The sequence below is a fragment of the Nycticebus coucang genome, chromosome 6 (assembly GCF_027406575.1).
Source record: "Nycticebus coucang isolate mNycCou1 chromosome 6, mNycCou1.pri, whole genome shotgun sequence".
Classification (NCBI taxonomy): domain Eukaryota; kingdom Metazoa; phylum Chordata; class Mammalia; order Primates; family Lorisidae; genus Nycticebus; species Nycticebus coucang.
Genome location: NC_069785.1, coordinates 107,243,950 through 107,260,854, shown reverse-complemented (window position 1 = coordinate 107,260,854; position 16,905 = coordinate 107,243,950). Strand labels below are relative to the sequence as shown.

Genomic DNA, 16,905 nt, shown 5'->3' with positions numbered 1-16,905 from the left:
TCCTTTGTGTCATGACTTTTTGTCATGAAGGTGACATAACATCTGCACTCACAGGGGATGGTTCCACGTCTACACTGGGCAGCGAGGCAGTCACCAGCAACATGTGGCTACTGGGCACTTACAGTATGCATGACACAAACGGAAACTAAATTTTTATTTAATTTTAAGTAATTGAAATGTAAATAGCCACGCAAGGCCAGTGACAACTGTATTGAACAGCAAAGGCCTACACCAGTGATTTCTAACTGGTAGGCCACGAGAGGATCTTAGGTGTGTTACAAACATTTTTAAAGATCATTAAATTATCTTCAAAAGAAGTTCAAAGCACAGTAAATATATTCTTTTTCTACTCTTTCTTTTATCAACATAATTCAAGTGTGCCATGGAAGTTTAACTACAGGTAAACTGGTAGTTGAAATGCAAAAGAATAAAGATAACCATCTGGAGCTGTCAACGTTTATAGGCCACTTATAACAAGGTTAATTCTCTCGGCTTGATAAGCAACAGTAACACCTGTGCTGCTTGCCAGGTGGGAGGACTGGGTTAATGAAAGCATCTGCAGACCGTCAGCACCAGCCAGACCTGGGTGGAGTTCAGTGAGAGCCTGTCTGGCCGTCTCCATCCTGACGGCCTTTCAGCCCTGACGTGCTCCTCACCCAGTGAGTGGACCCCTCGCTGAAACTGTGCCTACTCTTCCAGACTGTGCATAGCCTTTCACTTCTCCATACAGCTTCACTTTCCTGCCAAATTTAGCAAACCTGTCTTGGGGCAAAGATACCTGTCGGGCAGCCAAGGCCTGTCTGTCCTGATTGATACCCAAAGCTAAAGTTATGCTCTGAAATGTAGTATCTAGCCAGGCTTCCATTATGTTTCTGCAGTGGGTAGGCTAACCATGCAGGCATTAGCCCTCACAGGTGCCTTCTGAATCCTTTAACTATTTAGTTCTATTAAGGTAGGACTGCAGCTACATATACCCCATAGTAACCCTGGAGTGTTTACAGAAAGTTAACAATATCCACGCATGTCATGATTGCATTTTATAAATCCCCAGTGCCATCCAGCCTTTCATCACTTCAACTTAATTTCTCAGTGTCAAGTCTCTGCATTGTTTATTGTTGTCTTTCTTACTGAGTGCTGCGTCTCATGACTTGACATCACTCTGGTTTTAATGCTCGGCCCCTGCTGCAACTGTTGCCTGCAGGCTGAGCAATTGCCCAGGTAGAAAATAATATGTGATCCCTTCTCAAAGTATTTTCACTTGTAGTCACTTAGTTTCAGAATAATTCACTACCATCCTTTAAAACTTTTGACTCTGACTATGGGTGAGGAGGCGGAGCAAGATGGCAGCCGAGTAACAGATTCCTTGCATCTGGGCACCGTGAGTCTGGGGATATAGGACTCCAGGCATCTCTGGCTGGTGGGATCTGCCTACCATCACCCCTGAGAGGATACAGGGAGTCAGCGAGAGACTTCTGGACCCCAAGAGGAGGACTAAAACAGTGGAAAACTGGCAAGTGGTCGCGTGTGTTCAATCCGTCTAAACCCACCCGCAACTGTAAGTTCAGTAGCAGCGAGACTGCAAACCAGAAAGGCCTTACCTGTGAACTGTTTTGGTGTCTTTGGACTTGGCACCCAGCTGAACTGCCTTGGGGAGAGCCTGAGCGGGAGTGCAGAGAACTTTGGCCTTTGTCTAGGGTCACAGGCAGACATTGTGAGCGATCTGCCCCAGCAAGCTACGCCCTCAGGGTCACAGAGCTGGAATTGGGTGGGAGCTGGTAACCCAGTGACCAAGTAGCCTAAGGGCGGGGTCTGAGCTGCCTTGAAGCCCTAACCCTCGAGGGCAGAGGGAGACACAGGGTAAGTGGATAGCCTCTTCAGCAGTGATTCCAGCAACAACCACTTCCCTGAGAAAGCTTCTGCTCAGTAAGTGAACAAGTTAAAAGTGCCTTTTAAGTGGGCTGAAGAGAGATTTAGGGTGTCTACCTGCTGGGGTTTGAGAAACTAGCAGCCTCCAGTCGTATCAGAACTGTGATTAACATCTCATACCCCAGAAGACCACGTGTTGCCCAGACAATATTCAATAACATATACATACTGCTTTGTTTTTGGTTGTGTTTTTTTTTTGTTTGTTTGTTTTTGTTTTTTTTTTTTTTTTGGTTTGGTTGTTTTTTTTGTTTATTTTGATGTTGTGGATTGTTGTTTTGTTTTATAAGTTCAACCTTTTCCATACAGATCCTTTTTCTTTCTCAATTTTTCCAGTTTAATTATAATTTCCCATTGCTGCCTATTTCAATAATTAGAACTTCATTTTTGTTAGTGTTTCTACCACTATTATTTGGTATTTCCAGCCAATTTTATCCCGTAAAGTTTTATGTTTGCTTGTTTTGTTTTGATTTATAGCATTTTTGTCTTTCCTCTCTACTTGGTGGAGGTGGGGTACTGAGTCTGATCAGGTTAGCAAAGAGCTGCTGACCTCAAGGGAACCACCCAACTGGGCACCCCCAGAAGGTGGGTTTTTTTTTTAAGGTTGTATCAAAGTACCCTACTGTACACATACATTGCTCTGTACCCCTCTTTCTGTGCCTCTCTTCTTTTTGTCAATACTCCCTTTACCCACCCCCTCTCCTTTCTCTATTTTTCTTTTTTTTTTCGTTATCACTCGGTCCTCCTTTCTTTCATCCCTTTTTTGCTCTTAAACCTTCTCACCCTTCTGGTCCTGTAACCCTTAGTCCACAGGCACAAGAACTTAAAGAGCAAGAGGAAGAGAAAGGAAAATTAGGGCAAGGAAACAGATAAAAGAAATCACTGATGAGGAAGAATCAGCAGAAAACTCCAGGCAACATGAAGAACCAGTCCAGAACAACCCCGCCAAGGGACCATGAGGTAGCTACTGCAGAGGATTCCACCTATACAGAAATGTTAGGAATGACAGAAAGGGAATTTAGAATACACATGTTGAAAACAATGAAAGAAATGATGGAAACAATGAAGGAAACTGCTAATAAAGTGGAAAATAACCAAAAGGAAATCCAAAAACAGAATCAAATCAGAGATGAACGATATAAAGAATATAAAAAGGATATAGCAGAGCTGAAGGAAATGAAACAGTCAATCAGGGAACTTAAAGATGCAATGGAAAGTATCAGCAACAGGTTAGACCATGCAGAAGAAAGAATTTCAGAGGTAGAAGACAAAGTTTTTGAGATAACTCAGATAGTAAAAGAGGCAGAAAAGAAGAGAGAGAAAGCAGAACGTTCACTGTCAGAATTATGGGACTTTATGAAGCGTTCCAACATACGAGTTATAGGAATTCCAGAAGGGGAAGAAGAATGCCCCAGAGGAATGGAAGCCATACTAGAGAATATTATAAAAGAAAATTTCCCAAATATCACCAAAGATTCTGACACACTGCTTTCAGAGGGCTATCAGACCCCAGGTCGCCTCAACTCTAACCGAGCTTCTCCAAGACACATTGTGATGAACCTGTCCAAAGTCAAGACAAAAGAAAAGATTCTGAAAGCTGCCAGGAGTAAGCGCCAGTTCACCTACAGGGGCAAATCCATCAGAGTGACCGCAGACTTCTCTAATGAAACTTTCCAAGCAAGAAGACAATGGTCATCTACCTTTAATCTACTTAAACAGAACAATTTCCAGCCCAGAATTCTGTACCCTGCTAAGCTAAGCTTCAAAATTGACGGAGAAATCAAATCATTTATGGATATATAAACATTGAGGAAATTCGCCACAACAAGACCAGCTCTACAGGAAATACTTCAACCTGTTCTGCACACTGACCACCACAATGGATCAGCAGCAAAGTAAGAACTCAGAAATTAAAGGACAGAACCTAACCTCCACACTGATGCAAAAGATAAAACTAAGCAATGGACTCTCACCAAATAAGACGACTAGAATACTACCACACTTATTAATTATCTCAATAAATGTTAATGGCTTGAATTCCCCACTGAAGAGACATAGATTGGTTGACTGGATTAAAAAACACAAGCCATCCATTTGCTGTCTGCAAGAAACACACCTGGCTTCAAAAGACAAATTAAAGCTCCGAGTCAAGGGTTGGAAGACAATTTTTCAGGCAAATGGAATTCAGAAGAAAAGAGGAGTTGCAATCTTATTTTCAGATACATGTGGATTTAAAGCAACTAAAGTCAAAAAAGACAAAGATGGTCACTTTATATTGGTCAAGGGAAAAATACGACAAGAAGACATTTCAATTCTAAATATCTATGCACCCAATTTAAATGCTCCCAGATTCTTGAAACAGACCTTACTCAGTCTGAGCAATATGATATCTGATAATACCATAATAACAGGGGACCTTAACACTCCTCTTACAGAGCTGGACAGATCCTCTAAACAGAAATTAAACAAGGATATAAGAGATTTAAATGAGACCCTAGAACAACTGTGCTTGATAGATGCATATAGAACACTCCATCCCAAAGATAAAGAATATACATTCTTCTCATCACCCCATGGAACATTCTCCAAAATTGATCATATCCTGGGACACAAAACAATTACCAACAGAATCAAAAGAATTGATATTTTACCTTGTATCTTCTCAGACCATAAGGCACTAAAGGTGGAACTCAACTCTAACAAAAATGCTCGACTCCAACCAAAGGCATGGAAACTAAACAATCTTCTGCTGAATAACCAATGGGTGAAGGAAGAAATAAAACAGGAAATCATTAACTTCCTTGAGCATAACAACAATGAAGACACAAGCTACCAAAACCTGTGGGATACTGCAAAAGCAGTTTTGAGAAGAAAATTCATCGCTTTAGATGCCTACATTCGAAAAACAGAAAGAGAGCGCATCAACAATCTCACAAGAGATCTTATGGAATTGGAAAAAGAAGAACAATCTAAGCCTAAACTCAGTAGAAAAAAAGAAATATCCCAAATCAAATCAGAGATCAATGAAATTGAAAACAAAAGAATCATTCAGAAAATTAATGAAACAAGGAGTTGGTTTTTTGAAAAAATAAATAAAATAGATAAACCATTGGCCAGACTAACGAGGAATAGAAAAGTAAAATCTCTAGTAACCGCAATCAGAAATGATAAAGGGGAAATAACAACTGATCCCACAGAGATACAAGAGATCATCTCTGAATACTACCAGAAACTCTATGCCCAGAAATTTGACAATGTGAAAGAAATGGATCAATATTTGGAATCACACCCTCTCCCTAGACTCAGCCAGGAAGAAATAGAGCTCATGAACAGACCAATTTCAAGCACTGAGATCAAAGAAACAATAAAAAATCTTCCAACCAAAAAATGCCCTGGTCCAGATGGCTTCACTCCAGAATTCTATCAAACCTTCAAGGAAGAGCTTATTCCTGTACTGCAGAAATTATTCCAAAAAATTGAGGAAGAAGGAATCTTCCCCAACACATTCTATGAAGCAAACATCACCCTGATACCAAAACCAGGAAAAGACCCAAACAAAAAGGAGAATTTCAGACCAATCTCACTCATGAACATAGACGCGAAAATTCTCAACAAAATCCTAGCCAATATATTACAGCTTATCATCAAAAAAGTCGTTCATCATGACCAAGTAGGCTTCATCCCAGGGATGCAAGGCTGGTTTAACATACGCAAGTCTATAAACGTTATCCACCATATTAACAGAGGCAAAAATAAAGATCACATGATCCTCTCAATAGATGCAGAAAAAGCATTTGATAAAATCCAGCATCCTTTTCTAATTAGAACACTGAAGAGTATAGGCATAGGTGGCACATTTCTAAAACTGATTGAAGCTATCTATGACAAACCCACAGCCAATATTTTACTGAATGGAGTAAAACTGAAAGCTTTTCCTCTTAGAACTGGAACCAGACAAGGTTGTCCTCTGTCACCTTTACTATTCAACGTAGTGCTGGAAGTTCTGGCCAATACAATTAGGCAAGACAAGGAAATAAAGGGAATCCAAATGGGAGCAGAGGAGGTCAAACTCTCCCTCTTTGCTGACGACATGATCTTATACTTAGAGAACCCCAAAGACTCAACCACAAGACTCCTAGAAGTCATCAAAAAATACAGTAATGTTTCAGGATATAAAATCAATGTCCACAGTCAGTAGCCTTTGTGTACACCAATAACAGTCAAGATGAGAAGCTAATTAAGGACACAACTCCCTTCACCATAGTCTCAAAGAAAATGAAATACCTAGGAATATACCTAACGAAGGAGGTGAAGGACCTCTATAAAGAAAACTGTGAAATGCTCAGAAAGGAAATAGCAGAGGATATTAACAAATGGAAGAACATACCATGCTCATGGATGGGAAGAATCAACATTGTTAAAATGTCTATACTTCCCAAAGCAATCTACCTATTCAATGCCATTCCTATCAAAATACCAACATCGTACTTTCAAGATTTGGAAAAAATGATTCTGCATTTTGTATGGAACTGGAAAAAACCCCGTATAGCTAAGGCAGTTGTCTGTAACAAAAATAAAGCTGGGGGCATCAGCATACCAGATTTTAGTCTGTACTACAAAGCCATAGTGCTCAAGACAGCATGGTACTGGCACAAAAACAGAGACATAGACACTTGGAATCGAATTGAAAACCAAGAAATGAAACTAACATTTTACAGCCACCTAATCTTTGATAAACCAAACAAGAACATACCTTGGGGGAAAGACTCCCTATTCAATAAATGGTGTTGGGAGAACTGGATGTCTACATGTAAAAGACTGAAACTGGACCCACACCTTTCCCCACTCACAAAAATTGATTCAAGATGGATAAAGGACTTAAACTTAAGGCATGAAACAATAAAAATCCTCCAAGAAAGCATAGGAAAAACACTGGAAGATATTTGCCTGGGGGAAGACTTCATGAAGAAGACTGCCATGGCATTTACAACAACAGCAAAAATAAACAAATGGGACTTCATTAAACTGAAAAGCTTCTGTACAGCTAAGGAGACAATAACCAAAGCAAAGAGACAACCTACACAATGGGAAAGGATATTTGCATATTTTCAATCAGACAAAAGGTTGATAACTAGGATCTATAGAGAACTCAAATTAATCCACATGAAAAAAGCCAACAATACCTTATATCAATGGGCAACAGACATGAATAGAACTTTCTCTAAAGATGACAGACGAATGGCTAACAAACACATGGAAAAATGTTCATCATCTCAATATATTAGAGAAATGCAAATCAAAACAACCCTGAGATATCATCTAACCCCAGTGAGAATGGCCCACATCACAAAATCTCAAAACTGCAGATGCTGGCGTGGATGTGGAGAGAAGGGAACACTTTTACACTGCTGGTGGGACTGCAAACTAGTACAACCTTTCTGGATGGAAGTATGGAGAGACCTCAAAGCACTCAAGCTAGACCTCCCATTTGATCCTGCAATCCCATTACTGGGCATCTACCCAGAAGGAAAGGAATCTTTTTATCATAAGGACACTTGTACTAGACTGTTTATTGCAGCTCAATTTACAATCGCCAAAATGTGGAAACAGCCTAAATGCCCACCAACCCAGGAATGGATTAACAAGCTGTGGTATATGTATACCATGGAATACTATTCAGCCATTTAAAAAAATGGAGACTTTACATCCTTCGTATTAACCTGGATGGACGTGGAAGACATTATTCTTAGTAAAGCATCACAAGAATGGAGAAGCATGAATCCTATGTACTCAATTTTGATATGAGGACAATTAATGACAATTATGGTTATGGGGGAGGAAACAGAAAGAGGGAAGGAGGGAGGTGGGTGGGGCCTTGGTGTGTGTCACACTTTATGGGGGCAAGACATGATTGCAAGAGGGACTTTACCTAACAATTGCAATCAGTGTAACCTGGCTTATTGTACCCTCAATGAATCCCCAACAATAAAAAAAAAAAAATAGGAAAAAAAAAAAAAAACTTTTGACTCTATGTACATTTTTTATAAACTCCATAGCATGAAAGTATTTAAAATAGAAACAAAAATAGAAGTTTTATTCCCTTTAAACTGTGTGAATACTGCTTGCTTTGGATGCTATGTAGAATCTTAAATAAACTCTTAATGATTCGGGTTTGTCTAATGCATTTATCCTGAAATATGTACTTGTGTTCCTTTTTCAGCCATTAATTTGAGAACTGTTACAAGGCCTTAACAACCTTTTTTTATATTCCCAATAAACAAGAACCCAACTCAACAGATAGCTTTTCTGCCTGGTATTCTTTTATAAGTGTAGTAGCTTTATGGCAAAGATTCATTCAGAGCTTTATTGGCAACAAGGTGAATGACCGTAGTTAAATTCTTTTGTGATATAGTAATTTGCAAAACTGAACATCTTTGATTTTGTATTGTGGTGTGAAGGCCACCAACTGGCTCTGTCATGGTCCCTTTAGTAGATGTCCAGTTCCCCTGGCTTCAGGTGCTTTGAGGAGTCAAGGTCCCCGTTTTCATCCGCAGGTGCTGAGAAATGGCGGAACTGGTAGAACTCTGTGGAACTGGTATTTCCCCATCTCTGCTCACAGCTGTGAGTCATAGCTCAGCAAATAAGAAAGCATTTTGTGATAGTACCTATTAGCTAGTGCCCTTCAGCTGCTGTAATTAATTCACTGGCTCCTTCCTTTTAAAAGTGACCGGATAACCGAAAGCCAGCAAGTTTGCTTTCTCAGATAAGAGCTTTTCATCTTTCCATGCACCCTCAAGTCAGCCTTATTTCTTTCTCCTTTCCATGTTGTATACCTGAAGCTAAGACTGTTACCTGATCTGAAAGCTTTGAACATCAGTGCTGTGATCAGCCAGGAAGGCAGTGCAATTTCCACTTTGTTCAAATACTGCTCTCCTGTCTTGTCTGGGAAAGTGTCTGCCAATTCATTTTTCTCTTCTTATCAGCAAAACACATATATACAGTGCTCACATTGCTTAATATAAAACACAAGTAAAATCCCTGAACAATCAGAAGACCAGTTAGAAAAACTGCCAAGGCTTTCTGTTCTCATCCCAAAGCACACACTTTCGTTTGCCATCAAATGAAAAAGCAAATCAATGGAGCATTGATTTTACAGGTGCCAGTCATCACAAATTATTAGGCCTTGATAATGGCCTTCTTTACACAAAAACTATTGACCGTGTGCTCACCTTCTTAGGAATCATTTCCTTTCCCTGTATTCCCCCCAATCCTCAAGTTTAATTTACATGCAGATAGTTTTAGACAATAGCAACTAATTCATGTTGGAGAATCTTTTTGAAAATCTGTAGGGTTCAAAGCCCAACCCATTCTGAGGCACACTCACAGGAGGGTTTTCATGTCTGTCATGGTAGGGGACAGGCAAAAACACAAAATAGCCTCTGTCCATTGCTTTGGCTGCTTGCTTTTTCACAGTGGAGTCACAGAAGTCACAGTTTCTGTTTTCTATAGCGACTCTGCAAGAGAAAAGTGAAGCAAAAAAAACCGTCTGTCCCTGAAGCTCAGCCACAGAGATGGGAACTTCGATTGTGAAAGGCTGGAACCGGTCCAAAGCATGGCAACTTTGTTTGGGCCCTTGTTTTATTTCTATGCCTGTTTTTCTTCTGTTGTGTGTGTGTGCTTTATTTGTTTGTTTGTTTGTGACAGAATCTCTTATTGCTGAAATACAAACAAGAGCTTGTATTTCGTGGATAGGGACCTGGAGTCAAATTCTGGCTCCACTGCTTACCATCTCCCTGACCCTTGGCAAGTAACTTAACTCTCACTCCTCATCTACAGACTAAATTAGAAAACTCCCTATCTCATTGTGTTGCAGCCAAGTCCACATAATTGAATATTTGTAAAGCCACTTACAACAGTGTCTGGGATCTAGGAATGATAGCAACTTTTTAATTTTTAGACAGAGTCTCACTTTGTGGCCCTAAGTAGAGTGCTGTGGCTCATGATAGCTCACTGCAACCTCAAAGTCTTGGGTTAAGCAGTCCTCCTCCTGCAGCCTCCTGAGTAACAGGGACTACGGGTGCCCACCACAATGCCCTGCTCATTTTTCTATTTTTAGTAGAGATGGAGTCTCATTCCTGCTCAGCTGGTCTCCAAATCATGAGCTCCAGTGATCTCCCCACCTTGGCCTCCCAGAGTGCTGGGATTACAGGCGCGAGCCACCGCACCCAGCCTGCAACTATTTGTACTATACTTGCCCTCAAAGTGCTTATAATCCAATTAAAGGAATGCATAGTAAGTCATGTGAAATTATAGGATACATACTATAAGTGCAGTAGAATTGCAGGTGACATTGAAAACTCTTCAATCGGCTATCAAAACTGGCATCTGGGCAAGCTTTACCAGCATCAAATACTTTGAGTCTTTGTGCCTCCCTCATGGCATTTCCATTCTCCCCCCCCCCCAGTTTAGCAGGTTCTTTTGAAGCTTTGCTGCAATGGATCTCACATTCCATTCCACATTAGCAGAGTGCTCTGGCCTCTGCTTTATTAGAAGCCTATGGAATAGCCTGGCTGACTCTAATTGAGAGTGTGTGCAGACCGTACGTGTGAGTGCAGGAGACTCTACAAATTTTTCCCCTAGTGGATGGATTTAGTTTATTTACGATTTTGAACATGAGGCCTGGTGCAGTGGCTCACACCTGTAATCCCAGTACTCTGGGAGGCTGAGGTGAGTGGATTGCTTGCGCTCATGGATTTGAGACCAGCCTGAGCCACAGCAAGACCCATCTCTACTAAAAAGACAAAGAACTGAGGCAAGAGGATCACTTAGCCCAAGAGTTAGAGGTTGCTGTGAACTATGATGTCGCCATGGCACTCTACCCAGGGAGCCAGCTAGAGACTCTGCCTCAAAAAGAAAAAAAAAAAGATTTTGAATGGATGAGAAAATGCCTGGGAATATAATCCAGAGTAAAGAGCTGTGGGGATGCCATGAAGAGTTATGCAGATGTTAAAATGAGATTTTCCTGCATCTAACCTTCATCTAGGACAGAAGTACAACAGGCAACATGTACCAGGTCCCTGTGCCAGTTCACGTGGGACAGGGGGAAGACACACCTTTAAGAGACAAAGGAAATCATGGTTACGTTAGAAAGCAGAGTGTGCTGGGGCCTAGAGGACAAAGCCCTGGCCACAGTCCCCGCTGCTGCGGACCCTGAACAATGTCATTATCCTCCCTTAGAATCCTGGTTATCTGATGGGCATAATGTAATTATCCTCCCTTAGAATCCTGGTTATCTAATGGACATAATGTTATCTTTTCCACTATGTGACAGTGTTTGTCTGAGAGCAAAAAAATGTATTGTCTATGCAAATTCTTTGAAAACTCTAAAATGCTGTAGAATTATTTGGTAGTACTATGATGGAGATGAGAACTCTAAGAAGAAAGTAGAACAAAATCAAAATTAAAGTCTAAAAGCAAGCTAGGAATATAAAGACACAATTTAAGTACCTATGTAGTGTACAGTAAAACTTCTGTATATTGACACCCAGGGAAGGTAACAAACTGGTCAACATACAGAGGTGGTCAACATAAGGAGCTAAGCCTGCTGTGCTGATAGTACATGTGTGCATGTTGGTCCGTGATAATCAAGAGGTGGTCAATGTGGGAGGTGGTCAATGTGGGGAGGTGGTCAATGTAGGAGGTGGTCATGTGGGAGGTGATCAATGTAGGAGGAGGTCATGTTGGAGGTGGTCTATGTGGGAGGTGGTCAATGTAGGAGGTGGTCAATGTGGGAGGTGGTCAGTGTGGGAGGTGGTCATGTGGGGAGGTGGTCAATGTGGGAGGTGGTCAATGTGGGAGGTGGTCAATGTGGGGAGGTGGTCATGTAGGGAGGTGGTCATGTGGGAAGGTGGTCGTGTGGGAGGTGGTTGATGTGGGAGGTGGTCGATGTGGGGAGGTGGTCATGTGGAAGGTGGTTGACCTGGAAGCTGATTATATTTGAAAGCAAGGTGATCATTTCACCAAGTTCTTGTCTATGTAATGACTAATGTTTGACTCAATGAAGACTACAGCAAGGAAGAAAAGTTAGCATCTATTTAACACCTTTAAAAAACAATGTTTAAACTTACTAATTAAAATATTAAAAATGTATTTATTGACTTAAGAAATGCTGCATTGGTGCACAGGTATTAATAACCCACAAAGGTTTTAGCAGAGCCTAATCTATTTTGAATTGTAAAGAGTATTCTATTTTAGCAGATGTGTAAGACTGTAAACACATTTTCATTATCTATGGCCACTAATGACCTTCAGCAGGCCAAAATGTTTTGCTTCAACCAAACATTTAGGCATGCCAACATATTACATTCATTACTTTATTCGTTTTCCTGTCTGTGGTGATAACGTGATCAATGTTTTGGTCAGAAGAGTCTTTATGATAATATTTGGAATAGCACTTGGCAGGAGCTATCAATAAATATCTGCTAAGGCACACGAGGGTATCTGGGCACTGCAGGGAGGTGGTCCAGGCATCCTGGAGCAGTGCACTCTTCCGCTTCTGGGGGTCAACTGTCTGTTAAAATGTTTACGTATGTGGGCATTCTAATTGCAAGCCCATAGTCTTTCTTGCATTCCCTAAAGAACTGATTGTCAGAAAGGTAATAAGTTAATGACATCTGGTTGAGTTAAACTACAGGGGCTTCCTAACAGAAAACATTCTTCTTGTCCCAGGTGTTAAAGTTTGAGCCTGGCCACTTCAGGAGGAGGGGCAGAGCAAAGACCATGGCTCTCGTGGACATCCAGTTGGATCACCATGAGCGGTGCGACTGTATCTGCAGCTCAAGACCACCTCGATAAAAGAAGTGCACATTCTTTCATTAAGCTTGAAAGAACCCTTAGGTTAAGGAGGGTGTGGTTAAAGACCCATTCTCCACCAGCAACCAAACTTGCTACTAGCCTGCAATGCAATGAACACAGTGGTTGCTGAGTTTCAACCTAGCTTTTAGTTCCATGGCAAGTAGAAAGGTGTATCTCCAACTTCTATATACAAGAATATAGGATTGCATTTAATAATAGCACCTGAGGATATTCTGTATACACAGCACAGATATGTATATCCATGTCTATGTGTAAATAGATCAAGTGGTTTATTCAGTACACATAACCAGGTATGCTAGAGCTTACATATGGTTATTTAGACCCTTAAAACCTTTTGACAAATAAGAGACAGTCAAACATATGAAGCATGTCTTTAAAATTTTCAGAAGATGAATGCATTTATTTTTAAATTTTGAATCACAAGACAATTTTGGATATTGTTCTCTTAAATAATCTTGTACATTAAAAACCAAAAGAAGAGTTTTTCTTATGTATTCATCTTAACTGATTATTAAAAAAAGGAAAAATATGATTTCTAGGGAAAAGGCAAATGCTTAGGCATTTTTCCCACAAGATGTACTACACACTTCCTATGTAGACAATAATAACCTGTCTCTAAAACCGTGCCATGATAATATAGGTGCTTTAGAAATTAAACCATTGTCTTCTTCTGATGCGTTTTGCTAAGGTATTCTAATCCATCTAAAACCGCTCTGAAAAAATTATGCAGAATACATGATTATACTCCTACAAAAGACAATTTATAACCTGTAGCAGAATTTTAGATTTTTATTTTTCTACAACACCTCCACAAAAGCAAATCCTTTGAAGAGTGGCATGGGAATTCTGTATGAGCCTTTCAAGATGGTTTTCATTGGAAGATTTGGGTTGTTGAGAATTTAAAAAGTGACTATTGATACATTGATGTAACTGGAAATTAGTTGTAATATTAGATAGGATCCATATTTAATCATGGATTTAAACTCTTCAAACTGTGCCGAGGAATTTTATGTACCTTGCATTTGTGTGTCTCTTCAGTACAGAGACAGGGATCTATAGCAGCATTCTATTTTTGGCAAGCCATCATGAATTGCTTAGAGCCTAAAAGCTTTTGTGCTTCAGTAAAACAACCAAATTTTATTGATGCTCATTCCTAACCATATACTCACTCACCATTGTGACTTTGTTTTTGAACCAAGTGAAACTAGATCTGGGGGTTCTCTGGTTCTTTCTAAATCCGTACATCTTGTTCTAAGAAACCGACTGTAAATTGTGGGAGCATAAGTTTGGTTCTGTTCTCCCACTAGGAAACTGTTTAGTGTTGGGTATTGGTATTTAGAGTCATTTTTTCTCCCTGGCTCCTTCTAGTCTATTTTAAAGGAGTCTGTCTCCAAAAGTAGGAAATGATTCATCATTCTCCAAAGCACGACCCTCAGGAGAGCAGCGCTGAGGTGGGGAAGCTCCGTGGATGCTCACAGAGAACTGTGTTTTTCTTCCTGCCTTGAAAGGAGAGCCGATTTCTTCTGTGAGTCTAGGGCCATCCTGCCCATAACCAGTCTGGGTTAGAGGTACGTGACAGGGTTAGTTACGTGCTGGCGTCAGATGAGTGGCCTATGTATCCTTAGATTTCTAAATTTAGGCGCTCTCAGGTCCAAGTTCTTAATCACCTTTAGCTCCCAATTCTTTGAGAGGAAAGACCTATGCCTATTAAAGATGTACCTTCTAAAATTTTCCTAAAATTGCCTTATGTTTTCCTTGAGGCAGTGAGTGGTAAAATTAAATATTCAATTGTTCAAGTCTCCAAAATCCCAGAAATACCCCAATCAGACAATGATGGTCAGGAACCCCCTTCCCCTTCATGGCTACTTGTAAGTTTCCTGTGAAAACACTGGCTTCCTGTACCAAACTCAAAATGTGTGTTACATCTCTCTAGTTTGTACAGCTCACATGGCTGTAAATATGAAAAATTAGAGTATTCTACCCACTTTTCAAGAAACCTTCCAGGCCATAATAACCAGAATGGTTTTCAGTTAAAGCGCTGTCTGTACTTTTTATTTATTAGCTGATATGTAAGCAGGCATATTCACTCACTTTTCTTTGTCTTTCCTGAGAGGTTTTCTTTTTTATTACAACTTCTCCCTTGGTTATCTGTTATCTATTGAACTTCCAGCATGTAGCCAATAAAACTGTTTCGTTGCCATGAAAGGAATAAATAACTCACCGTAAAATTACATTTCAATACAATCCCTAATAAATCTATGTTTCTGCATGGCTCACTCAGCCGAAATAATGTCTTTCATTCCATATGTTCTCATAGGGCAGAACACTTTCATAAGTAAAGTTTTTTTTTATGTTTTTTGGTCATATCAGTAACATGCAGCTTTTTCCTCTCATAGAGTTTTCCATAGCAAATGTAATATGCCTCTTATCATCATGAAAAATAAATACTGCTTTTGAACAAGCGACTCCATTCTTTAGCACTCAATTACAGTTTTAAAAGGTGTCTAATGTTACAAACTTACTTTCACAACTGCATCAAATTGTTGGGAATGGCAAGATCGGGTGGCTTCTGAAAGCTTCGTTTAACAATAATGCTGAGGGAATGAACACCTTATCCCTGGACTCCTGGACTATCAGCTTCTTTCTTCTCTTTCCCTAATCTGCACCCACACAGTGAGGTAGGACTTGGGTTTGGTTTGGTTTTTATTGCTGCTTCTTCATTTGGCCGTTTCCCCACAGGTCTTTTAATGAATTATATCCTCTGACATTCCTCACCTAAGGGCTTCCAGACCCTTCCTCTTCTCGGTGGCCTGTGGCCTAACGTCCACAGCTTCACAGCCTCCTTTCCTCTTGGGCTGCGCTCACCCTTTTCCCCTCCAGATGAACCCCATCCACCCAGCTCCTGTGGCTCCTTGTCAGCAACTCAGGGAAACCAACCCAGGAGCTGGTCTGCCCAGGCCCACAGAGCATAAAGATGGCTCTTCCAGCTGTGAGGAATTTGGCTTTGGCTTGTGGCATAGTCCTTATTATCGTCCTACAAGAGACAGGGTAGCTGCTGAGTGCTGGGTGAAACCAGGCCGTTTAAGTTTGACGGCTGCAGGTCATTTGGAGGTTGGGTGGGTGGAGACATATATTCCATTACAATAAGTTTTTCTATCCAAAATACCAGCTAATGTGTGAGTATGGGAAAAGGATGGAATAATTCTGTGCATACAAGCTAATTTGGAAAACTTGGGTTTTTATGTAAAAAAAAAGTCGTAACAGTTGTATATATAAACAGCATTTTCATGCAAATACATTAAGGATTTTATTTCATTTCCTGAAATGTTCCTGTGTCCAGTTTTACACTAAGACTAACTCAACAGATGTCCAAACTGTTCGTGTTCTCCTAGGTTCCTCTGGTAGAATATTAAATTAAAATTTATAGATTAGTATTCCTGCCTGAAGTCCTAGGAAATACAATTTTGTTTATTGACAGCCCTGATCAAATATGCCAGAAGACAGGATATTTATACTTCTCTGGTGTTATTAACATTTACTCAAATCCTGTTGCTTTTAATGATCAAATTAAAGACTACACAGGCCTCCAAAACTTAACACAGTACATTGGGACATCAGCAATGGATAAACAGCTAACTGCTTAATTTATGACTTTATGCTTGCTGTTCAAGTTATATTTCTGAATTTTATATATCAATTCATATCATGTTTTGAAAAAATTTAATTTCTACAGAGTTGTCTAAAAATTCTCAGTGGGATCCCATGAGAAGAGAGTGGAGCTAAGCCCACAGTGAAGGTCAATGGACTCAGGGCAGCAAGTTGTGGGCCAAGAAATCTTCATTTTCTAACAAAGTCATTTACTTTCTACTTACTTTAAGACTGATGAATCCTGATTGCCAGGTTGAGTGGCCAGAAACAAAACGCCCAACACATTGTTGGATTCACTTTGCATGTTAAGCAACACCTGAAATATAACTTCTCTTCTAAGAACTAAAGTTTCTACGTTCTATTTTTTCACCCATCTCTGACTGAGACCATATTATAAATTCCTTCTCCTCAGGCCTTCCAGTCCTTGCTAGGCTCTCCTCTTCTCCCTGTTACTCCCAA

General features: G+C 40.2%; 1 protein-coding gene across 2 annotated transcripts in view; it reads left to right on the top strand.

The window, feature by feature from the left end:
- Positions 1–15,259, top strand: part of PDGFD (platelet derived growth factor D) — a 271,148-nt gene extending 255,889 nt beyond the window's left edge. For both annotated transcript variants that reach the window (XM_053595482.1, XM_053595483.1), the window contains exon 7: positions 12,652–15,259. In XM_053595482.1, coding sequence (XP_053451457.1) covers positions 12,652–12,777 — 126 coding nt within the window. In that variant the 3' untranslated portion in view covers positions 12,778–15,259. The remainder of the gene's footprint in view (positions 1–12,651) is intronic.
- Positions 15,260–16,905: the final 1,646 nt, after the last annotated feature.